The sequence below is a fragment of the Centrocercus urophasianus genome, unplaced genomic scaffold (genome assembly GCF_019232065.1).
Source record: "Centrocercus urophasianus isolate 14NV4802_14NV808 unplaced genomic scaffold, USGS_Curo_1.0 seq_70, whole genome shotgun sequence".
Lineage (NCBI taxonomy): Eukaryota > Metazoa > Chordata > Aves > Galliformes > Phasianidae > Centrocercus > Centrocercus urophasianus.
Genome location: NW_024885311.1, coordinates 192,412 through 215,653, shown reverse-complemented (window position 1 = coordinate 215,653; position 23,242 = coordinate 192,412). Strand labels below are relative to the sequence as shown.

General features: G+C 52.5%; 2 protein-coding genes across 6 annotated transcripts in view; one reads left to right on the top strand and one right to left on the bottom strand.

Moving 5' to 3' along the window:
- The first annotated feature begins 1,976 nt into the window (after positions 1-1,976).
- TBC1D22B (TBC1 domain family member 22B) lies at positions 1,977-18,406 on the top strand. Of its 3 annotated transcripts, none has more exons than XR_006171784.1 (15): positions 1,977-2,076; positions 5,816-5,872; positions 6,961-7,274; positions 7,817-7,996; positions 8,455-8,525; positions 8,937-9,065; positions 9,424-9,489; positions 10,321-10,435; positions 12,777-12,883; positions 13,282-13,357; positions 13,668-13,795; positions 14,008-14,103; positions 14,612-16,393; positions 16,640-16,722; positions 16,996-18,404. XR_006171784.1 is itself a non-coding variant. In XM_042837404.1 (13 exons), exons 1-13 carry the CDS (start codon positions 2,021-2,023, stop codon positions 14,738-14,740), a joined length of 1,524 nt encoding a protein of 507 aa, XP_042693338.1. In that variant the 5' UTR covers positions 1,977-2,020; the 3' UTR covers positions 14,741-18,406. The 3 variants fall into 3 exon arrangements, 1 of the variants encoding a protein (XP_042693338.1); XR_006171785.1 differs by having other exon boundaries at positions 2,028-2,076; positions 5,725-5,872; positions 16,996-18,403; XM_042837404.1 differs by having other exon boundaries at positions 14,612-18,406.
- Positions 17,669-23,242, bottom strand: part of BRPF3 (bromodomain and PHD finger containing 3) — a 21,991-nt gene continuing 16,417 nt past the window's right edge. For all 3 annotated transcript variants that reach the window (XM_042837383.1, XM_042837382.1, XM_042837381.1), the window contains exons 11-13: positions 21,890-21,987; positions 21,014-21,168; positions 17,669-19,928 (exon numbers count right to left, since the gene is read on the bottom strand). In XM_042837383.1, the coding sequence (XP_042693317.1) occupies positions 19,745-19,928; positions 21,014-21,168; positions 21,890-21,987 (437 nt within the window). In that variant the 3' untranslated portion in view covers positions 17,669-19,744. The remainder of the gene's footprint in view (positions 19,929-21,013; positions 21,169-21,889; positions 21,988-23,242) is intronic.

Here is a 23,242-nt window from a genome sequence, read left to right as displayed (position 1 = left end):
CACAGGAGCGCAGGCAGGGCCTGCACACAGCAGTGGTGACCCCAATGGAAACTGCCCCGTGCTTGCAACCTGCCCCAGGCCACTGCTCATAGCCTGTTCCTGCTGCACATGTGCACGGGTAGAGGAGGGCCCATGCCTGCTTGAATGTACGTAATCCTCCCTAAGCATGTGATCTGGATGGCTTTGGCTCAGGTTGGCTGCTGTTGCCAGCAAAAAGCTGAGATGCTTGGATTTTGTCCTCAGCATCCTTTCATCCCCCATCCCTTCTTTGGGGGCAGAATGGAGCTGATGAGCACCTCCCCATGCTTTCTTCTCCAGGGTGTTTCCAAACTCTCTGATAAAGCCAGGGAATGAACGGATCACGCGAAGACGACCTGTGAATCGCCATGGAAAAGCAGGAGGGAGATTTCTGAGAAAGACTGATTGCTCTGGCTGGGGAGAGACAGCAAAGCAAACCCACCCTGCACAGGTGGAGGAGACAACAGCACCGGAAGGGGCTTTGCAGCACCATAAGAGTCTGTGCCACGCTCAGCCTCTCCCTGACACCCCGGCCACTTTCCATTTCCCGGTGTAAGAACGCTGAGCTTCCAAACTTCCCACCACCAGCTTGCGTGCCCTCGCGGACACCACTCCCGCTCTGTGCACGTGTCTCAAAGCTGGTCGGGACCGCAGAAAATCCCACGTCAGATCCTTCACAGATCCCCGAGTCCAACCCCACGCAGCCCTACCCGAATCCCACCCTATGGCTGAGCGCCGTCCTAACGCTGCGGAGCTGCGCCGTGCCCGCTGAGGCAGAGCCTTTCCCTCGCACCCAAACTTGCACACATCTCGTAGACACGCAGCGACCACGAGCTCCGTGCGCGGCGCACGGCGGGGCGCCCCGCGGCCCAGTGTCCGCAGCACCGCCCGGCCCGCTGACGGAGGGCAGCGATCCGCAGCTGGGAGCCTCGACGCGCTCTTATTTTTTACCAGCCCGAAGTTTCCTTTCTCCGCTTCAGCCTCGGGACGGGAAAAGGAACCGATTCTCCTCTCAGCTTTCGATCTCGCTCGGAACTGAAAGCTGCCGGACCCGAAACGTCCCCGCATCCCGCGCGGGAGCAGCGAGCAGAGAGTAGCCGGGTTCCAGCAGCGCGGGGTGCTGGGCTGTGCCGCCCTCTGCTGTCCTCCAGAAACTGATTTTGTACAGAAATAGGCCGCTTTGGCACAGAAACATGCGCTTTTTTACACAGAAACGCCCGCTTTTGTGCAGAATTATGCGTTTTTCTCCCCCTTTTGGATCACCCCCATCGCTCGAAGGGCCCCACGAGGGGTTCCAGGAGGCGGCTCTGCGGCCACCCGGCGGCCGTTCACTGCGCGTGCGGTGACGGCGCTCCGGACCTCGGGGACAACGCGGGGCCGTCGGGGCTGGAAACGGCCCGAAATCCTCGGCGCTGCCCCGGCGACCATAGCAGCCGCGCAGAAGGCCCGCCGTTCGTTCCGCCACCGCCCCCCGCTGTCCCCCGGCCTTAACCCGCTGCCCCCCGCCTCCTCCCGTTGGTTTCGCCCTCAGAAATCAGGTGCCCGCCTGGCGCGTTTCCTCCCGCGCTACGAGATTGGCTCTTCCCGCTGAGGGCGGTGCTGAACGCTCCCCGCCCTCCCTTTCGTGAGGTGGGTGGGTTTTCCCGTCTTCCCCCCCGGTGCTAATGGAGCGCTCCCGCTCCCCCCCCCCCACACGGGGCGGAATGGTCTCTCCCTGTGCCCGCAGCCCCACCCCAGCCCTCCTCCGCCGTGACGTCACGCCATCTCCCACTTTCTATTGGCTGAGCCGCCGGGCCTGGAGCATAGCGGCCAATGGCGACGCTCTCCCCGCCCTCATCCAAGATGGCGCCGCCAGGGGCCGCGGGTGGGCAGTGGTGAGGCGGTCTGGGTGTGGGGGGGGCGCGCCGCCTTCTCCGCGCTCCGCCGCTGCGCCGCGGGGCCGGCCGGCCCGGTGGGCCCGCTGTTTGGCTGGCCGCCGGGCCCGGCCTTGCGTAGCTCCGTTATGGCGGCTGAGAGCGGGCGGCAGTTCTGGAAGCGGAGCGCCAAGCTGCCGGGCAGGTGAGCCGGGCCCGGTCCGGGCGGGTAACGACCCCGGGGCTGGGGGCTCGTGAGGGGGGCTGGGCTCCCTGGGGCCACCCTGGCTGCGGGGGCCGCGTGTGTGCCCCTCGTGTGGCCGGAGCCCCGCGGGCTGTAGTGGAGGAACGGGTCTGAGTCTTCGGCGATTCGCCCCGTGTGGAGCCTTTGGGGGTGCCGCTCTCCCGATTGAGGCCGCGCTGGGGGCCCTGGGCTGTGGCCGCTCCCCTCCTGCTGCGGCCTTCGTGGCGGTGGAGGAGAAACAGCGGCGCCCGGTAGGAAGCGGGCCTCGGGTAGGAAGTGGGGGGGGGGGAAGAGGGGCGAGGAAGGTTCCTGAGCGGCCGTGTGAGCAGAGCAGAGCACACCTTGGGGACGCCCGCAGTTCTGGTCCTCCCTTGCACCTCGTTTACGCTCAGTAGTCTCGTTTGTAGCTTGCCCTTCCCCTCCTGGTGCTCTTAGCTGGTTGCGGGGGCGATTAGGTTTGGGAATTGCCTATGAAAAATTCCCTCCCCGCAAGGTCTGCAGTGCAGCTGTGGGGCTCCGCTGTGCCTTTGCCTTTGGGGCCTTTTCAAAGCAGGTGGAAGGAACCGACAAGCCGTCCCAGCTCTGCGGATTCCCCGTAGGCTCATCCTTTGTTATTCAGGGGACGTGGTGCTGATGGTTGCACTTGGTGATCTTGGAGGTCTTTTCCAACCGTAATGATTCTGTGACATCCGTTGGGCTGGAGAGGCAGCCTAAGTTTGTGGCAACTAAAGAGAAAGCACTGAGCACTGTGCATCCCTCCTCTCTCTCCTGTGAGAGGATGGTGCTGTGCGGTCCCCAGGTTGCTCTGCGTCCCTGCAATCCCAACCCTGGATGTTGTGCTGGGCTCTGCTGCCAGCACCTCTCTTGCACAGATGATGATTTTAGAGCCAGCTTGGAAAGCTCAAACCAGGTGAACCGGTCTGGGAGGCAGTTCCTGCGCAGACAATGCGCTCGACATCAAGGCTTGTCAGAGCTCTCCCCTCGTAACAGACAATGGAAATACCCTGTCCTGTGTTGTGGAGGAGGCTCGTTACCAGTTCCGTATGCTCTGTGTGCCTGTCCTTTCCAGAAATTCTTACTAATAAATTGTTTCATGTCTCCGGGGCTGCCTTGCATCTTTTGCACTGGGAGTTCTCAACCTTGGGATTCTTTTGGGGTGTGCTGGCAGTTTGGTCTGGTGTGTTGTCCTGTGTGATGCATTGTTTATTTCCTGCCATATAGAGAGTTGAGTAGTAAGGCATCAGTGTGTGTGTTGTTTAAATGCTCTTTTAAAAAAGGGAGAAGCTGAGAGAGTCTGCTGGGAATAAAACATCTTCAGTCTCTGCAGTTTCCCTAACATGCTGAAGATGTGCTGCAGTGCCCATAACCTGAGCCCTGCCACGATCTGCCCGTAAGAGGTGTAACGCAGGTTCCACAGCAGAGCTCAGGCACAGATTGCATCAGGCACTGGGTAGGGAGGTGATGGGAAGTACCTTGTCCCACTGAGCTCTAAAGTAGGACAGGGGACTTGTGCTGTCAGTCTGGGAGCACAGCATCAGCACAGGTCTCAACTCCTGACTCGGTGGTGTTTGCTAACACATGGTGCTTGCCGTGAGCTTTCCATGTGTGCAAAAGTCAGAGTTAAGCTTGGAGACAACCAGTTCATCTAAATGATGCACTAGGGAGAGCCAGGCGAGTGAATAAATGAAGTATTTACTGGTTGCCATTTGCTGCCCTGCCTCTGTTTTCTGAGCTGTAGCAGTGGGATCTGCTGATGCAGCTTTGTGAGGCACTTTAAGATGCGCTGAGAGTCAGTGATGGGCTGAGCTGGAGGAGCAGGATCAGGCACTGAGTCTGCTCAGGTTCTGTGGTGCAAAGTTGTCATCTGGCAGCTGTGAAGGTGTGTGCATGTCTCAGGTCACCTGTTGCATGTCTCGGAGTATTTGCTCTGCTTCCTTTCCAGCTTGCTTTTTATGTACATGTATATATTTATATACAAACGTATGTGGGATGGTGGTACTCAGCTGTACCTGTCACCTTCAGCTGCCTGTATGGGAGCTCCAGCTGATGTGCTGTGCAATGGATCAGCCTGGGATGCTTCACCTGTGGGAGCCTGGGCTCTTCACAGAAGATCTGCCTGGGATGGAACACTGCTGTTGTGTCGGCCGTTAGCAGCTGCAGCAGCATCCGATTACTTCAGAGCATCAGGAAGGGATTTCTTCATGCACTGTCCCCTATTCTGACTGTTCATTTTGCTGATGAGCATCACACAAACCCACGTGTGGTTTTCGTCCCTTCATGTGGGAGTCAGGTCATGTACCTGTTGGTAGCATGTGGATGTTCCTGGGCAATGCTGGTCCCCTCACAGGGAAGAGCAGTGCTGTGACTGTTGTTAGAAGGTGTTGTGAGCTTGGAAAGACTCTGCAGGCTCCTTTCCTGTGGGGAGCTGCCATGAGTCATTTGGAAACAGCTTTTTTTAACCCCAATAATCTTTTTGCTCTGCCCACCCGTGAGTTTGCCTCTGTTTAATAGTCCTGACTCCTCCATGCTAATTACTTAGAAGACTCTTTGCTAGCCCTGACTGGAGGTGTGCCAGCACAGGGAGTCTTTCAGCACTTCCAGCAGCCGCCCTTTGCAGCTGGAGCCCACCCCTCTTTGGCCTCTCTGTGTTGTGGCTGTTCCCAGCCTCTGCCCTGGGTCTCCATGCCTCTCCCTTCTAGATGGACCTGTTGCTGTCACTTCCCTGGCACCCGCTTGTCCTTTGCTGGCTCTCCAACTGCACCAGGCTGTGATCTTCCCCCTGCCACAGCCAGACTCCATCTGAGGCTCCCGGAAAGCCCCAGTGACCTGAGGGAAGCCTGTCCTTTGTGTGCCAGCTCTGAACCTGCCCTTGTCTCTGCCGTGGGATGTGGGGCTGTGCTGTGTAGTGGGGCTGCAGAGGGCTGGTTGTGTCCAGAGATCCAAGTGTGACTTTTGGGGTGGCACGGCTGTGAATAGTTTCCCAAACTGAGGTAATAACTGAGGATCTCTGTCTCACTTGCCCAGCCTGTAAAACTAGCGATGAGTGGTGTCTGTTAGCTCCTTTTTGAGGCAGTGCTCCCCTGCAGTGCCAACAGCCCCCGGGCTCTCTGTGCCCTGGAGCACTTGTCCAGCTCCACAGGGGCTGAGCCATGACTTGTTCCAGACCACATAGGAAGTGGTTGGTTAAGCTGGGATTTGGGCCTGCATCAAACCTTGTACTGGAGGCTGCTTTGCTGTAACGTTGGCTGCAAGCCTGAGTGCCAGTGTGGGGTCAAACCCTCAGTGCTGGGGAGTCCCAGTGTTGCTGGATAGAGTCCTTCCCTATTGTGGAGGGCTCAGAGGTGTGGATTCTCTAACCCAGACAACTTTTGGATGAAAAAGAGAATGAATGTCAGTGCTTGTGGCAGGTGACTGAAATGAGCAGAGAGCAGATCTCTGCTCGAGGAAGCAAATCCCAGTTCAGGCTGGAAAGAGCCTAGGAGTTTAAACAAAGCTTCTCTTTGCTGCTGCAAAGAACAAATCTTCAGCTAATTGTGGCTCTTTGGATCTAAGGTTTTGAAGGCAGAAGCTTACAGGAGTTGATTTTGGTCTGTATTTGGATCCCAACAGCGTGCAAGAGGTGTTACCCCAGTCCAGGCTGAGCAGACCATCCGTGGGTGCCCTGAGATATTTTGCACTCTTTCTTTTTCCCTCCCTGCAGCATTCAGCCTGTCTATGGAGCACAGCATCCTCCACTGGATTCCCGCCTCACCAAAAAGTAAGTGCAGTTTGTCTCCTGGAGGCACAGCCTGTGCGCTTTGCTTTTCTTTCTCTTTCTTTCTTTGTTTGTTTTTTTTTGGCTCAGTCTTGGTAGAAGTCTCCAGCATCCCTAGCACTGTGATTCCATCCCCTCCTAATTGGACTGGTTCATTTTGCTGGGAATGTAAAAATGATGTAGCAGCTTCATTCACATTTCCCGAGCAAACTCAGATGGTACCAGGGCAGCCCTGCTGTGCATCCCCTGTGCTCTGTGCAGTCTGAGCTCTTCGGTGCAGCTGTGATGTACAAGAAGGGCTGTACAAGGAGTATGGTGCTGTCCTGGGCTCTGTGAAAGTTCACAGGAAAGCTTATCTGCTGCTGCTTTTGTAGCCAGAGATCTGCACTGGGCAAATGTAGGGAGAAGATGCATTCTTTAGCAGTGATGTCTGCACCTACTGGATAGGGAAGAGCTGAGGGAAGGGCGAGGTAAAGCGGCGTGGCAGCAGGCAGGGTCAGCAGCACAACCACAGCACCCTTCCCAGCAGGAAGAGGCAGCACTGATCTGCGTGGCCTCCTTGTCCCTGTCTCGTGCTGTGCAGCAGTGAACGTTCCTGTCCATGACGCTTCAGCTGGTGGACTTTGACTCCTGCTGCTTAAGGGTAAATGGAAAGGCTCCTCCTGCACCTGAGAAAAGAAACAGCCTGGTCTGTCTGCTGGGAGTGACTACAGCTGTGCCAGGAGCTTCCAGGAGCATAGACTGGTTCTGGCATGCCTCTCTCCAGGTCACAAGGCTTCTTTTTGCATTCATCTGCCTGTTTTCTGTGGGTTGGGAGGAAGCAGAGCTGGAGAAACTGTATGTCTCTCTTGTTTGCCCTTCTGAGCTGAGGAGGCTGGCACCTCTCCAGCTGTTAGCTGGCACTGTGGCTTTCTGTGCCCTGAGATCATACCAGTTTGGGCAGCCTCGAGGAGCTTAGTGCGTGCCCTGGGGTTTTGGAGGTGGAACTAGGAAACCGGGGGAAGCCAGGGACTGCCTGTGTGGAGCAGTGAAGGAAAGCATGTGGATTATCTAGCAGTGCTGCTCTGACATTGTTTCTCTCTGGCTTCCAGCTTCATCAAGGACCGCTCCAAAGCCAACGTGCTGCCTATGAAAAGTAAGAAGGCCTCCAGCTTTCATGAGTTTGCCCGCAGCACCAGTGATGCCTGGGACATCGGTGATGATGAAGATGAAGACTTCACTTCCTCTTCTTCCTCTTTGCAAACTTTGAACTCTAAAGTGGCCAAGGCCACAGCTGCGCAGGTCCTGGAGAACCACAGCAAAATGCGGGTGAAACCTGAGAGGACCCAGCCTGCTCTCAGTGACGTGCCCACCAACTGCAAGGTCAACAAGTCCAGCAGCGAGGCCCAGCTCTCCAGGATGTCTGGTAAGAGCTGTCTTTAGGAGCAGCTTCTGGAGCTCAATATTGTGGCTACAGACATGTCTGTCTTCAAGGATCCTTGAAGAGAGACAGATTCTGAGGAGTTTTGAAAGTCTATTAAATTCTTGGTCAGCATGTGCTGCTCTTAATCGAGGTCAGGATGAGACCCTGTGGAGGACCTTGCAGTTAGCTTATTCACTCTTTGGGTTGAAGCTCATTGGGGCATATCTGCAAGCTGGTTTTTCTGGGGTTCCCTCAGCTTCCTTCTGCCTCATCTTCTGTCCTTCCCATGTCCTCCCATATCTGATAGGGGAAGGCAGGCAGATATCTTGATGCGGAAGGAAGGAAATGGGGGAAGTGATGGGTTAGCCAGTCCACAGAGATCTGTTGCTGCTTCTCCAAGTGGCCAGCAGTGCTCTGTATGCTGGGGTTGGGCAGGAGAGGTGCTGCCTGCTGTGCTGAGCCTGTGGCGGTAGTCAGAGGAGCACAGTGGGGTTGAAGAGCTGCTGTCCCCTTCCCGTCCTCACCGCAGTGTCTGATCTGTGCAGAGGAGACCTGTGTGCGGACCCCCCTCCAGAAGCAGCAGTCCCTCCCCCTTCGGCCTGTCATTCCACTTGTTGCCCGAATCTCCGACCAGAATGCGTCAGGTGCTCCCCCCATGACAGTGAGGGAGAAAACCCGCCTGGAGAAATTTCGGCAGCTCCTTTCCAGCCATAACACGGACCTGGGTGAGTGGCGTAATGGGTGCCTGTGGGTGGGGAGGCAGAGGGAAGCCTGCTGCCTCTGTGAAACATGGTTCGCTATCTACTCCAGGCTGAAAAAAGATGACTTGCGTGTTGGCAGATGATGACCTCTTCAGCAGCTGCGTGTTTCCAGTCTGTTTCTGGTCGCAAGTGATGGTTGTGGTCACAGGGGGCTGTTGGGCTTTGCATGAGAACTGAGCCCCACTGAGAAGGGACCAGTGGTTAGCATTCTGGCAGCCAGTGCTCCAGTCCCAGTGCTGAGCCAAGTGTCCCCACTCTCCAGCCACAGACCCACATCCCCAGTCACTGCTAATGTGGAGCTCCGTGGAGGCTCAGTGTCTCCAGAGCTTTCAGGAGCAGACTGGGCTTTCCTCTCCTTTTAGGTATAGTGGTGCCTGGACGTGCCTAGGATCTAATCCATTGCCACCACTGTCCGTTTGCAGATGAGCTGAGGAAATGCAGCTGGCCTGGCGTGCCCAGAGAGGTCCGGCCTGTGACATGGCGTCTCCTCTCAGTGAGTACTTGGAGCTGGGATGCAGGAGGCTGGGGGGAATCTGGGGCATTCGTGCGCCTTCATGGGAGCAAATCCATACGTGGTTTTGCTCATGTTGTACCTGTGGCCAGCCTACCAAAGAGCTGTAGGATTTTTCTGGTCAGGGGTTGTAATTGCTACATCTCCTGAGCACAGACCCCAGGCAGGTGCTGGGAATGTGGCTTGTTGTTTCAAGAAATTGAATCCTGTAAAGTTGGATTGTACCAGATTAGAAAAGGCATCAGAGTGTGGGAAAGCCGAAGGCCACAACTACTCTTCCCCTGCTCCACATTCCCCATATCTGCTGCATCCATGTGCACAGCTGCCCGGCAGGACTTTAGAGGTTGGTTTGTGGTGAGGGAATAGGGGCTACCCTGAGGTTTCCTCCTGCAGGGTTATCTCCCTGCAAACATGGAGCGTCGGAAGCTGACCTTACAGCGCAAGCGGGAGGAATACTTTGGCTTCATCCAGCAGTACTACGACTCCCGGAATGAGGAGCACCATCAGGACACGTACCGACAGGTACCTGCCATCTGCGTGGCTTCCCGGCCCCTTGCCACTGCGTGTTTTTGAGCTGGGGTCGTACCAGGACTTCTACCTGTTAGTTGCAGGTAGAAGTTAGTGACAAGTACTGGATTAGGCCTTCCCTAATCCCATCTGAATTGAGCAAATAACTGGATTTCCCAGCCCATCTCTGAGCGAAGGATGCTGAACTGTAGGTGACTTCCCTGCGCGGCTGTAATTTGTAGCACTCATAGCACTCGTCAGCAAGTGCAGCTCCTGTGTGAGGGGCACTGCAGGGTGGATTCTCTTCTGTCATGTTGAGTTATTGTGTCCCTTAAAAGCATGGCTAATGTATCTGACCCATGCTCTCTTCCAGATTCACATCGACATTCCAAGGACCAACCCACTCATCCCCCTCTTTCAGCAGCCGCTTGTCCAGGAGGTAAGGGGACAGAGTTAGACCGACAGTGTCGTTAGACTGAGTAACTCTGCAGACCAAATGTCCTGGGTGACTCCCAAAACCTCGTCCAGCTGGTCAGGAAATACATGCTCACGCTGCCGGGTCTAGTCCTCAACTTTCTGAAACACATCAGTCTTGAAGACCAGGGGCTACAAGGTCAGCATTTTTTTCTGGCAAGAATTAGTAATAGTCCTGAAGCTTTTGTTCTGAAACAAATTTGATGAATTTGACACAGAGCAGGACATCAGTCGTGTTTCACTGCAAAAACGCCCCTGCACAAAGCGATGTGTGAGAAAATCACGTAGGGCTGTTGGAGAGGTGGCCAGGAGGTGTGAGCATCTGTTGTCTCGGTGTGTGTGTGGTATGTCAGAGTATGACGTCCTGGGGCTGGCTGGGAGTAATACATGTAGGTTTTGGAGGCTGCTCTGTTGGGTACTGCGATCTGTGATGTTCTGCTGGGAGCGCTGTGCCGACAGCTGATGGATAAAGAGCACAGGTAGCAGCCTTAGCTGTCCACGTGATGTTCAGCAAGATGTGCAGCTCTTGGAAAGTTGGTGTCGGCTCTTCTTCAAGCAGCAGTCTTGATGAGGACTCTGGATTGTCTTGCTCTGGAAAGAGTGGGCTGGCCTTTGTGGGGATCTGTGGATCATGCTGGAATCTCTTAGGACTGGTATCTTCTTGTCTTAACCATACTGCTGCAGAAGAGCCTGTCAGTGCATGACCTTTGCTCCCTGAGCTTAGCAGTTATGCTTTTCTGCCTCTCCTTTGTGCACGGCTAATGCAGGTACCTGCTTTCCTTCAATTCTTCCCTAGATCTTTGAAAGAATCCTGTTTATATGGGCCATTCGACACCCAGCCAGTGGCTATGTACAGGGAATCAATGACCTGGTCACTCCATTCTTTGTTGTGTTCCTCTCTGAGTATGTTGGTAAGTGATCACTGCCTCTTAACCGTAATGCTGTGAAGTGCTGGCATCGCCTTGCTGGAGGTGATGTGTTTTCTTTCAGCTCCTGCGCCATGCTAGAGATGCATCTTATGCATCTCTTAGTGCACCTTTGCTGCCTGGCTGAATTGACTTCAGTTTCATAACCTTGCTGAGCTCTGCAGAAGTTGAAACAGTGATGGTAGATTTGTGTTTGAATGTACTTAGAAGAGCCCACCCTCCTCCAATCTAGGTGCTGAGGGAGTTTAGGCAAAGCCTTGGTGCCCTGAACTTGAGGTGGTGGGGAGGATCTTGCTCTCAGAGCTTGAATTTGGAGCTCATTCTTGCTCTAGGAGGACAGACTGAAGTATAAAGAGACCCTGTTGAGAATGTAAAATAAACAGTTTAAATAATGATTCCTGTCCTGTGCTGCTAGTGCAGGTGTTTCTGTCAAGCTGAGAGTTTCAGAAACTAAATTGACTTCTCCCAGCTGCTTTTGGCTTTCTTGTCAGCCAGTTGCTTTTAGCTGGAGAGCAAGTCATTTTCACCCATGGGATTTTCATTCTTTCTCCAGCTCTTGCTGAGTTTTGGAGTTGACATGAACACTGGGGTGCCAAGAGAATGTTTAAGCATAAGGATCATTTTTTCACTGTAAAGAGAAAGGAAAAAGATTTTCTAAGACAATGACAGAGAAATCCTCTTGGACAAATGATTTAGGATCTGATCCACCGCTTATTGAAGTCCCTGAAAGCCTTCCACTGTCTACCTGAAGCTTTGTAAACTAGTAGTGGTCCTTGTCTTTTGAGGACACTGTGAAGAGCTAAGCCACCTGGGCTTGCACTGTGTGGTCAAGGCTAATCCCCAAGCCATACCGCTGCTCCTCACAGTCTGAAGGAGAAAGCAGTTGGGGCTCTACTGCTACCCGGAGCGAATTCCCTATTCTGGGAAGTAAAGAGTGAGTCAGCTGAGCCAGAAAAGAGCTGGTGTACGTTGGAGCTGCTTTAGATACTTCGTGTGACTTCTTGCAGTCATGTACCATGTTGGTCATTGGGTTCATGGCTGGGACCTGTCTGACTGGGGCCACACTTCTTCCCATCTTTCAGGCCCCTTTTATCCTTTGTGGCTGCCTTCTGTCACTGAGAGTTGCACTGACCCAAGCAATACCACACATCCTCTTCTGTCTCCAGAGTTGGGGACTCAGAGCCAACCTTTAGGTCAGGAGCACGATGTGCTCACGTCTCAGCTGCCATCTAAACCCCACGAAGTGTCACTCACAGGAGCTCTGCCTGCCCCCCACCCCCAAGTCCTTGGGTAACTGTGGCACTGGTGGCAGTGTCCTGGCTGCCCCAGCCTGCCTTGAGTGGCTGTCACTGTGCCACCAGCTCCCTTTCAGAGCCATATGTTGAGTGTCTTGTTCCTTTCTACGGGGCCCCTTAATGATGCTGCTGAACAGATGTTTGAGCTCAGCCATGCCCTCTGGAGACTATTTTTATGTTTAGTTTTTTTTTCCCCCAAAGCTTCTTGCAGCCCAGGATCTCCTAGCAGTCTTCCTTTGCTGGCAGAGTTGCTGTTCTTGTCCCTTTGTCCCTGTGAGTACAAGCAGCAGGCTCTTCCCTGTTACCTAGGCTTATTACCACCTCCCTTTCTTTGTCACACTTGTACTGAGCTCATCGTGCCTGGAGCCCTGCAGGGAGCTTTTCTGCACGAGGTGACAGCTGTGTGGCTGAGCCACCAGTACCAGCTGTACACACTTGGCCTCGTTCTGCTCCTTAACCTTGCCCATATTCCTGCTAGGGGGAAGTGATCAAGGAAAGGAGGTGGATATCTGCTAAACAGAGTTTTTGCCTGCCTTTATAATTACCTGGGAACTTGAGGATGGCTGTTGAGGAGCCAGAAGAGGAGTAACTGCTAATTTTGGATGATGACCTGCAGCTGGAAAACAGCCTTGTTACTTCTTAGCAGTGTCAGCACTGCTGGATTTGCCTCTCCTGGTTGTTGGCAGAGCTGCCCTCACCCACAGAGAATGTGCCCTAGGAGCAGACCCATGTCAGAGCATTCATGCATGCACTGCTCTGGCCTCTCAGGAGTGACAGCAGCAGCAGAGACCCTCCTGGTCTCCTGAGCAGCTGGGCTGGGTTCAGATGGTGGTTGCTGAGTATCTTGGGTGCTGGTGCTCTCCTGGCCTGGAGAAGCAGGTCGGTGCAGAGGTGTCCTACTTTGTACTGGGAAAGCTGTTCATTTCAGCTTGCTGGCAGTTGCATGCAAGGAGCCTTAAAGCCTCTTGGTGTTCCTGTGAACCACCTGGTGCCCCCCATCCCCCTTATTCTCCTCCCTGTCTGTTTTGCAGAAGAGGACGTGGAGAACTTTGATGTGACAAACTTGTCACAGGATGTTTTACGGAGCATCGAAGCTGATAGTTTCTGGTGCATGAGCAAACTGCTGGATGGGATACAGGTGAGCAACTGGAGCCGCAGAGATGTCTCCCCTTGCCTGATGCAGCAGCACCACTGCCTTCTCGCTGTATCCCTTGGAACTAGTGTGTGACTAGCTGGGCCTGCAGCACTCCCAGCATTTAAAATTGGAGTTGTGCCTACGTTTGTTCTCTGACAATGTACCCAGCATTAATGGACATTTGGGCATGATGTGGGGGCAAAATCCCAGGGAAGAAAAGAGCTGCAGCTGTGCAGTGCAGCCAGCACTGTCCCAGCTTCCCAATTACTTGGGACTTCACAGCAGACAGATCCTGGCAATCAGGTGCTGTATATCCTTGGCTGGTGCAGAGCTGGGGATCTGGTTTTGGTCATTTCCAATTGTTGCAGCTGCTGCTTCTGACTGATGGCCTTTCCCTGCAGGATAACTACACCTTTGCACAGCCAGGGATCCAGAAGAAAGTCAAAGCTCTGGAGGAGCTTGTGAGCCGGATTGATGGTAGGTGACAAGGGAATTTGAATGGGGGAAGACTTCTGTCACAACAGTGAGAGGCTTTCTTTGCAAGTAGGAAGGAAACCTCTGTACAAGGAGTAGATGCTTGCCCACAGTGAGTAGGGGCAGAGCATGGTTGGCCAAAAGGCTCTTGGGGGAGGGATTTCATTGGCAAGGTAGGACGAGGTGAGTGGTGGAGGTGTTTGTGAGACCTCAGCCTTGAAGTACATGTAAGCCATCATGATTTGGACAGTGCCTTATGCAGGAGCTTGGGTGCTGTGATCCCCAGGTGTGTAAGTGAATTGTGCTGTTTCAGAGCAGGTACATAATCACTTTAGGAAGTACGAAGTTGAATACCTGCAGTTTGCCTTTCGTTGGATGAACAATCTGCTCATGAGGGAGCTGCCTCTTCGCTGCACAATCCGCCTTTGGGACACCTACCAGGTATGTGCGCTTGCTGCCATCCCTTCTTGGCTGCTCTCTGTAGGGCCACCTCCTCGCACAGGGAGGTGAGGCGCCATGCAGCTGGGGAGGTTAGAGGAGCAAAGCGTGGCCTCTGGGGTGTTTATAGACAGCTGAAGGGGACATGGACATGTTTGGAGGAGCTGTGCTCCAGCAGAGCCATAGGAGCTGACCCAGAGTTTTGTCGCCTACAGTCAGAGCCAGAGGGGTTCTCGCATTTCCACCTCTATGTCTGTGCCGCCTTCTTGATCAAGTGGCGGAAGGAGATCCTGGATGAGGAAGACTTCCAGGTGAGTCCCCAGTGTGTGGGGCTAATTCTGGGCAAAAGGGGAGGGAATTGCCTCGGGTGGGAGCCCGCAATGGATATGGATATGTGACGGCAGCTCAGCTGTCATCTCAAAACTGGCTCTAAGATCACCCAGTCTCAGGAGTTTTGCTCAGAAGTAACCCGTAGCCTTTGTGCTCAGGGCGGAGGACTGAGCAGTTGGACAAATACCAGCTCTTTCCTAGGTTTGAGCTTTGGGCGCAGTGAGTCCTACAGTGGCTGCCTTTTGCTGTCTGATTGTAACACTGGATGGGAGCGCCCTTTCTTGCAAGAGGTTTGAGGGCTTCTGAGGGTGTTTCACTTGTTCAGACTTGACACGAGCACATCTTAATGCTCTCCTGAGCCTTTCAGACCTGCCAGCATGGCGACCCAAAGCTCCTGAATGCTGCTGCCTCTGTTCATTCTGTCCCTGGGCTTCCTCTGGGTCTGTATTTTGCCATCAGCTGCCCCAGTGTGAGCATCTTCTCTTCCAGGGCCTTCTAATGTTGTTACAAAACCTGCCGACGATACACTGGGGCAATGAAGAAATCGGGCTCCTCCTTGCTGAAGCCTACAGACTCAAGTACATGTTTGCAGACGCTCCCAATCATTACCGCCGATAGGTGCCAGGACTCAACTCCCTCCTCTGCCCACCTCCTCCTCCTGGCCCATCTGATCACTGTGGCATTTTGTCATCCACGTCCTCGGATGCTTCAGCTGGGAGCTGCTCTTCGCTGTACAAAGCTCACGTTGACTCAACTCTTCTGCGTGCCTGTCTGCCACTCCACACACCTGGATGTGCCACTCCAACCACTGTCAGTATTTCACTCTGTGCTGGGGGCCTGAGCCAGGGAGAGAAGCTTGAAGGGGCAGGGGACAGCTCTACAGATAACTGAGCTCTCCCAGCCCTGCCTTGGGCTTGTCCAGCTGCTGGTTGCCTTGCTATGCTGTGACACGTTTGCCCACTGCTGCACCTGTGTACACACATGCTCGTGCCTCACATGTGTGTGCTGCCCCGTCTGCTCCCTTCTCTCTTCAGCTGCAGTTTGATCCAGCTCCCAGACAAAAATGCCTTATCAGTGACTGGCTGGAGAACTTCCCTGGGGCTGCAGGGCGAGAAGTTTCTCAGGGCCCAGCTTCATTCCTCAAGCCTTGTGGGTTCATGAGGGAGCTGCTCCCACCTGCCCTCTCCTCTCCCTCCTCTTTGCCTTTCTTCAGGTGTGAGACAGCGTGGTGGCACGGTGGGGTTAACCCCCCCCATGTGCTCTGCATGATGCACACCGCTGTGACGAGACGCTCTGATGTGCCATCGGCGGGAGGGCAGCAGGGGGACTTCTGAAACTCCTTGCACAGCCCCCACTCTTCCGAGGCGTTCTGTGTATATTGTGTTCTTGTGTATATGGGTCAGAGATGTACAATATATGTCCTCCATTTGTAGCAGATATGATTTTATATTTATAACGTGGGTCCCTCGTTCTCCCTGTCCTCTCCATGGCCTCCCACCTCCCCTCTGGAAGTGGGGTGAAGTCAGAGCCACGGGTATTTCTGCCCTGACGTGTTTGGAGTGTTGAGTTGGTCAGGAAGATGTGTGTCAGAAACGTGCATCTCGAGGCTTCCCCTGCAACGAGGAGCGTGGGAGTTGGAAGGGGATGGGAGCTGAGAGCAGGTTGAGGAGATACAGGGTATGGTGCTGCAGGGCACCATGGTGCCAGTGCCACCAGTGGGCTCTTGAGCACCAAAGATCCCCAGTGCGGTGCTGGCTGTGCCTACTGCTCCCCACAGTGCGGATGCATCCTCCGAGAGAACGCAGCCAGAAACCACCCTGGGTTCTTAAATGAAACCAATTGTGAATGTTTTATCAGGCTGGTTTCCTTCTGTCTCCCTCCTGCGGAGGGCTGCAGGGGGGGGGAGAAATATGACCCCCACATTTCTTGGGGCAGAACATGGAGGTGCCCTGTGGGAAGGGGCAGCAGGGGCTGAGCATGTGAAAAGCAGAGCCTTGTTGCCAATAAAACTCCAGTGTCTCAAGAAACTGCTTTCCTATTCCAGAGTTGCTTTTTTCTTCTTGGGCAGTTAGACTTCTCCTTTATTTCAGTGTGCACCTTCTGTGGTTTCTCTGAGCCAGACCTTTGCTGCTCTTTGGCAGTTTGACATAACTCATTAAAAAAAGAAAAAAATATCAACAGAAGCTCGGGCTGAGCGCAGGACGGGGTGGTCTGGCACCTGCTTGTGTGTGGACTGCACAAAAGCTCCTTCATTGCCCCCAGGGCCTTCGGGTAAGTCACATTCCTCCCTCATGCCTTATTCTCCCTCTCCACAAAACCCTTTAGCACCATACTAAGGGAAAGCACTAATTGTCTGAGAGTTGAAGTCACAGCATAGTCCCTGCTCCCTCCCCTCCCTAAAAAAAAAAAACACAAAAACCTGAGACCCTACAAAGTCACTGTAAGATCTCTGCTCTTGTGATTTTAATCCTTTCCCTATGGCTCCTCACTTTCATTTCCTATATTTCTGGCTCACAGGGAGAAGCTGGGGGCAGTTGCTGATGGTTCCAGGCACGGGAGATGCCAATGTCATGGAAACTTTTTATCCACTGAATAATTCAGTAAGTCATAATTTCATTTGTTCAAGGACAAGGAAGAAATGATGAAGGAGGTGGAGGGAAGGTTTTATTAGTATGTAATAATCCCACCCAAAAATGGCATCAGGGAAGTGCAGGGGCAGGCACTGATGTAGGGCTGCAGAGAACTGCTTTTCAGACCTTCCCTAGGAGGAAGCTGCAGGGAGCTTGATCCTTCTTGCAACAGGTGGAAAACATTAACAAAGATGTTAATAACTCACCTTTTACTGCATTCTTATGTCTTCATATACACTGCAGGTGTATGCCAGGCAGCTGTGCACCACAACACCCTCCTGGCTACAGAAACTGTCCTTCATTCATTCTGCTGGGTCAGGTCACACATGTGGAGGGAAAAGGAGAAGGTCTGGAATCTGCACAGGGAGAAGAATGCTCCTCAGGGTAGAGTGATGCTCAGAGAGCCACACTGGAGCACCTAGCTCCCATCTCCATCTGTTGGAGGACTCTGCCTGTATCCTGGTGCTGCAGGAGCCCCCAGACCCACAAGCAGAGCCCAGAGATGGGATTCACACCCCACATTCCCACTTCCCATCCCTATGGGGCTCTGCAGCCACCCCAGGCCAAGGGCTGCCAGATGGGTCCCCTCCTGCAGCAAGGAACAAACTCACCTGCAGGAGGCACTGTGAGGCCACCCTCCCTCCAAGTCCTCCTTCCCTTTGTTCCTCTTCACAGCTGCTTCATGCCTGCATCAGCCCATGTGTGTCAGCTGCGCAGCAGCAGGTGGGCTGAGCTCCCTCTGCTAAAGGGGGGAGAAAAGAGTGAGTGGGAACGGCAGTGCCTGATCAGGAACCAGGGAGCCCTGCTCTGCCTCCACTTCCCCCTCAGCAGGGATGTGGCACTGAGCAGAGCCTTCACACATCCACAGCACCTGCTGCCATCACTGCCTACCCAAAAAGCACAGCAGCAGAAATCCTTTGTTTAATACTGTAGAACATTTATTTCTCAGAGAGAAAATATAGTCTCAGACAGTCAGATTATAGTAGGTAAAATTAGCATTTTTTTTCTTTACAAGCATAGATTTTCTTATTACCTCTCTTATACCATCTGATATAAACAATTCTAGAAAGCAAATAAACTCACTTTCTACAATAAATAGAGCAATCTGTGCTTTACAGCAGTGACAGTCACGTCTCGGGCCCGTAGCAAACAGCAGATCAGCCACTTCCCGTTCTGAAATGTCATTTAAAAACAACCAACCAAAAAAATAATAATATCCCAGATTCTGAAAACGTACACAGGTCACAAGTCCACAGCTGCGTTACCACCCAGAGAAGTGTATGTTCCTTTAAGTTACACTGTGTGCATATAAAAGACCCAGCGACACGACTGAGGACTTCAAGAACGGTGACAGTAAGTCTCAATAACTTAGAGCAGTACTGTACAACTATATACAGAACGTCCTTCCCTCGCCACACCCCAGGGGCATTATTTCTATTTTTACAAAATCCTATGCCCCGTCTCTGCATGTTAAAGGAATCTTCCTTAAAGTGTGGCTCCGCGTCCCAATGTATAAGAATTGGTATTTCTAAAAAAGTAGACCACGTAGAAATGGCAGTGATTACTCCCCACTATTCAGTATTATTATTTTGACCCCACATTCTCTTCAGTATGAAAAAGTTAAAATAATAAAAAAATATCGAGTTAAAAAGCAAAATGGTGATATTCAATCTACAATCTTGCTCTGCACCTTTGGTTCTTAAAATGGGAAAGCAGAAAAAGGGAACACACAACAGAAGAGATCAGAGAAATTTTAAGTCCTTGGCTAATAGAAAAGGGTTTGTCGTCTGTTTCCAAACATCGGCTGCCCATTTTTGCAACGCAAACTCAGAAAGTAAAGAGGGGCTGCAGCAGAGCCAGGCTGGTTTGTTTCTTAATGGATGACAATGCTGGAGACCCACACAGCAGGAAGGGATGCACGTATGTGAGAGAAGGCAAAAAGGCAAAATGGTCGTGTGCTCTACTTAGTGCTTGGTTTCAACCCAAACCAAGCCAGAGGAGAACTTGAAAGAGACAGAAAGAAGAACGGAAGAGGAGCCTGACACCAAATGTGCATCCAGCAACACAAGCGATGCGTCTCCCTCCAACCCTGATCAACCTCACTGCCTGCAGAGCTGCCCCAGCACAGGCACCTCCAGAATCAGCTTCGTTTCTTCAGAAAAAGAAGTTATCTTTGCTTAGACTCAAGGCTGTACTAAACCATGGTATGAACTGCTACTGCAATGAGCATAGTCACAGAAATCCGAATTTAAGTGTGAAACTACCAAATACATTTCTAGGCCATAAATGCACACCAAAAAACACCACAGGTAATTTGTTTTTCATATTTAAAGCTCTGTGCACCTGCATGTATGTGTGTGCAGCAGAGGGGAAAGTTACCAAAATACCTCACTCATTTCCAAACGCAATGCAAGAAATCTAACGTAAAGCACGATGTATGTAGGCAGGAAAATCGTGATACTGCCTCCCTGCTACCATTTCTGGGATGGGACAATCAATTTCATTTAGAAAAACAAAAAGGCCAGTGACGGTCAGAGTAAGTTTGGCACAAGAAAGCCCAGCTGTGATTTCTGTACAGGATCCTGGTTTGCTTACAGGGGCGATGGGTTCAGGGAATGACTCAGGGCTGACTGACACCCAAACTCCTGGCAGCACGGAGGAGGCAGCAGCAAGAAAGTGCGGCAAGAAAGTGCGCACGAGGTCCAAACATCTCAGCGTCGAGCTCTGCTGCAGCAGCTCACCGTGGCTCCCGCCACCCAGCAGCTTTTCCTAACGCCTCGCTCCTGGCCCCGCACACCGAACATTTCGTCTCCTGCCAGCTCTCCAGCAGGACACGTTCACAAAGACCCCACGGCCTCCCTGGCGCGCACCGGGCACCTCGAGGAGCGCCGCCCACTGCTGGGAAGGCGGGGCGCTTCGGCCGCTCGGCGCCGGGCTCCTTGTGCCGACACAGCGACGCCTGGAGGAGGACCGAGGACCGGCCGCCCAACGCTCACAGGTAGCTGGACGGAACGAAGGGATGATCCCCCCGCACGCGGCTCATGTGAATCATGGCTCTGTCATACGCCACCTGCACGGACTTGCGGATGCTGGTTTTTCGTCCTTCCATCATCTTTAGCTTGTCCACAGTGTCATCTACGCCGAGAGGGTAGACCTTGTCACGTGGAAGCCACTGCCTGCAGCAGAAAGGAGAGCACAAAACCCTGTCACCAAGGGCATCGGGACAGGGATGGGGGAAAAGGAGAGCAAGCACCTGCAGGCCTCTTGCAGCCTTTGGCTGAGCTCTCTGCAGGAGGCAGGCTGCTCCGTGTGCCGGCTCTGCTGCACAGCTGCAGCAGGCCAAGGGATCGGCCCGAGAGCCACCAAGACGTGGCCAAGTACTCCGGCCCCTCAGGAGCAATTAATCACTGGTCACTTCTCCCCAGGAACAGATACTTTCATATGATTTACTTTTTTTCAAAAAAAAAAAAAAAAAAAATTAGCCCCCTACAATAGTGCTGTGAATGCTTAAATGCCAGCATTGGACACGGGAGAAGCATCTGCAGCCAAAATACCCTCCTGCACGAGCACTGATTTCTTTTGACTCTCCTTCCTCAAACCTTTCAATTCTCCTTAGAGCTCCAGGGGAAACTGGGAAATTTTTGTATCCCACAGAGCAGCAGACATAGGGAATTCCAAGTAAGTTTTACCACCAGAGAACTCAGCCTTCCTGGAGCCTGTAAGCACCACGGCTGGGGTGAGTGCAACTGCCTGAGTATCATCCAGAAACAGGCAGCTTCCAGTACTCACACCCCACGTCCATGCTGACCAAAAAAGTCTCAAGTTGCAAGCCCTCAGTCTGCACCAAGTCTGGTGTGCACTCATTAGCCCGGGTTAAGCATCACACTAAGAAGGGCAGCACCTTTCTGAATGAAGTCCAGCCCCTGGGGGTCACATCTCAGCTCAGTGCATTTTACAGGCAGCCAACACTGGCAGCCCAGGGCTCTTCATGTGCCTGAGTAATTTTGTGATGATGTGATCTCTAGGTGGAGGACGTTCTGCTGTTCACCATGGCAATGGAGATGTCCTGTTCTTGGGACTGGGAAAAGCAGGCCATCTTCCTCACTTTTCTTGACAACTGCACATTTAAATTTGCCAATTTCCATGTAACATGACCGTAACAGTGGTACCTGTGTGTTCCCCTCTACTAAAAGAGGAAATCAAAACATTCTTCTCTGCCATGGCACTCACCAGAGGCCCCAGCCTGTCTGCATCCACTCACCAGGTTCTCTTGTTGTCAAAGAAAAGGACAAGGAAGAGCTTCTCGCCTGCCTCTGTCTGTCTCTGCTCCCCCAGCTTCAGCACATCCATGGGTGGGACTGGGATGGGGACTCCATTGTGGAGCAGCCCCTCACGTGGCATCTTGGGATCAATTATCTGGTGACACAGGAAGGACATTTAAGCACAAACCCTTTCAAGAACTGCAGAAAATGTATTCTTTTTCCTGCTCTTTCAGTCTATCCAAGCTAGATTATTAAAATCTACTTAGGAAAATTTTTTTACAAAGAGACACTGAGGCAGAGCAAGCAGTTTTGCTTACGCATCCTATCTTCAAGGCTTCTCCTGTGGAAGGGAAACCAGTCAGTCCAAAAACCGAGCATGTGAACTTGGGAAAAGGAAAAGGAAGTAGGTTCTGTGTGGATACAGGTGCACATATGATAACTGGTCATTTAGGACAAAGTCAGCATTGTGTTCAGCAAAAGATTTCCCTCCCTCTCCAAACTTGAACAATAAATTCAACATCAGTGCTGCACTCAGCAGGCATGACATATTTCACAGCAGATCCATTTTGGTGCAGTTCTATTGGCTTCAGTGGAATTGCTCAGATCTACACTGCTACAAGATGTGAATTGGAGAGTGAACAGGAGAGGAGAGACCTCCTCTGGCACCGAGAGAGCAGTGTTTTGTGAATTCTCTCCAATGCTCTGAAACAGTGAGCACAGGAAAAATTAACAGTGCAAAGGGAAGAAAAAAGCCAGCCACATACTGCATGGTTTTGGGAAGTTTTCTTTTACGTCTGGCTACGCTGCACACTAGTGCTGCGTTCTGGGCTGCCTGCACTGCTGCTACAGACTGCAAGAGAGCAGAAGGTACTTACCAAGGCAGGGTAGGAGGGATAACCACGGCACTTTGCCCACACAAGCTCCAAGGGCTCCAGCTCAGCCTGACTCTCAAAGGACATCAGGAGAGTTCTGCCTAAGGGACAGAAGAACACATGGCTTAGGAGGGCCCAAGGCCCACCAAGCCGGATCTGTCCTCAGTGAAACTGATGAAGCTGCATCTGAGATTGCTTTGGGCCACTGTTCAGAGAGCTCTTTTTCATTCCTCCAAAATGCAAATGCCCAGACTGCTGTGATGTCACTGGCTTTGGGACTATTTGATTTTTGCAGGAAATGCCTGGTTCCCATTGACAGAAGTGTTAGCTAACAATTTTTTCAAACTCAGGTAAGAAACGTTGCAGGAGATCCATTCAAGACATGAATGACTCATCTGCTAGCTCCTGGTCAAGGAGCAATCTGCCTTACTGCAAATCTCACAGCAAGCAGTGCTCACATCCTGGGGAATGGACAGTACACGACTTTACCAGAAGTCAAACCGAGTCTGGAAAACACTGAATACAACACGAATGTACTGCGAAGCCAGATCTGATGGGCTTCACCATTATTACATGACAAACATATTCATCTATTAACGAAATAATCTTATAAGACACAGAACAAAATGATACTAGTTCTACCAATACAGCCCCACTCCGTAAGTTTATCTCCAAGCAGGGTGGTGAGCACTGGGTGCAGGCAGTCAAGGGACTCCATCCTAGATCCTGCAGGAGGGTCAAAGCTGAATTCTGATTCAGCAGCACCATCATAAACCTGCAGTAACTCTTTCAACGACAAACCATAACCAAGATGAGAGTCTGGTCACAGGAGTGCTGCTACACTACTGCACTGCTTTGGGTAGTTAGGAGTGCTACTTACTTACACCGCTGTACAGCAGTCTGACAAAGATACTGACTTTGTTACCAAGACCTTGAAAAGAAAGAGCAATAGGAGAGGAAACAGCTATGAAGTCATCTCCAGAGAGACATCTCTTATAATTAGGATTTACTGTTTGCATTGCACTGTCGTGACAGAGAACTAGTTGTAAATCTGGAGAGGGCAGCGCCAGGCACATCACTCCAGACTAACAATAAGCACCTACCTGAGGAGAACTCAGGGCACAGGCAACCAGCACAAGTGAAAGCAGAAGCAAACACGCAATAGCCTGAATTAGTCAAAAGCAGCATGTTAACACACAGCACAGGTCAGCATCCTGCCTGCGTAACCTGGGTAGCTCCTGCAGGACCGGCTTCCAACATGCACTGAGAACTGCTTCCCCTGGTTCGGGTAGGATGTCAGCCCTCTGTGCTGCAGGACACGACAGAGGTGTCCTGTAAAGCTGAGCTCCTGCGAGC

Bases quoted from the DNA above. Each gene is read 5' to 3' on its own strand.
- TBC1D22B (XM_042837404.1), top strand. From the start codon at position 2,021: ATGGCGGCTGAGAGCGGGCGGCAGTTCTGGAAGCGGAGCGCCAAGCTG. The intron at 5,873-6,960 runs GTAAGTGCAGTT...TCTGGCTTCCAG, and splicing joins GATTCCCGCCTCACCAAAAA to CTTCATCAAGGACCGCTCCA. The intron at 13,796-14,007 runs GTATGTGCGCTT...TGTCGCCTACAG, and splicing joins GCCTTTGGGACACCTACCAG to TCAGAGCCAGAGGGGTTCTC.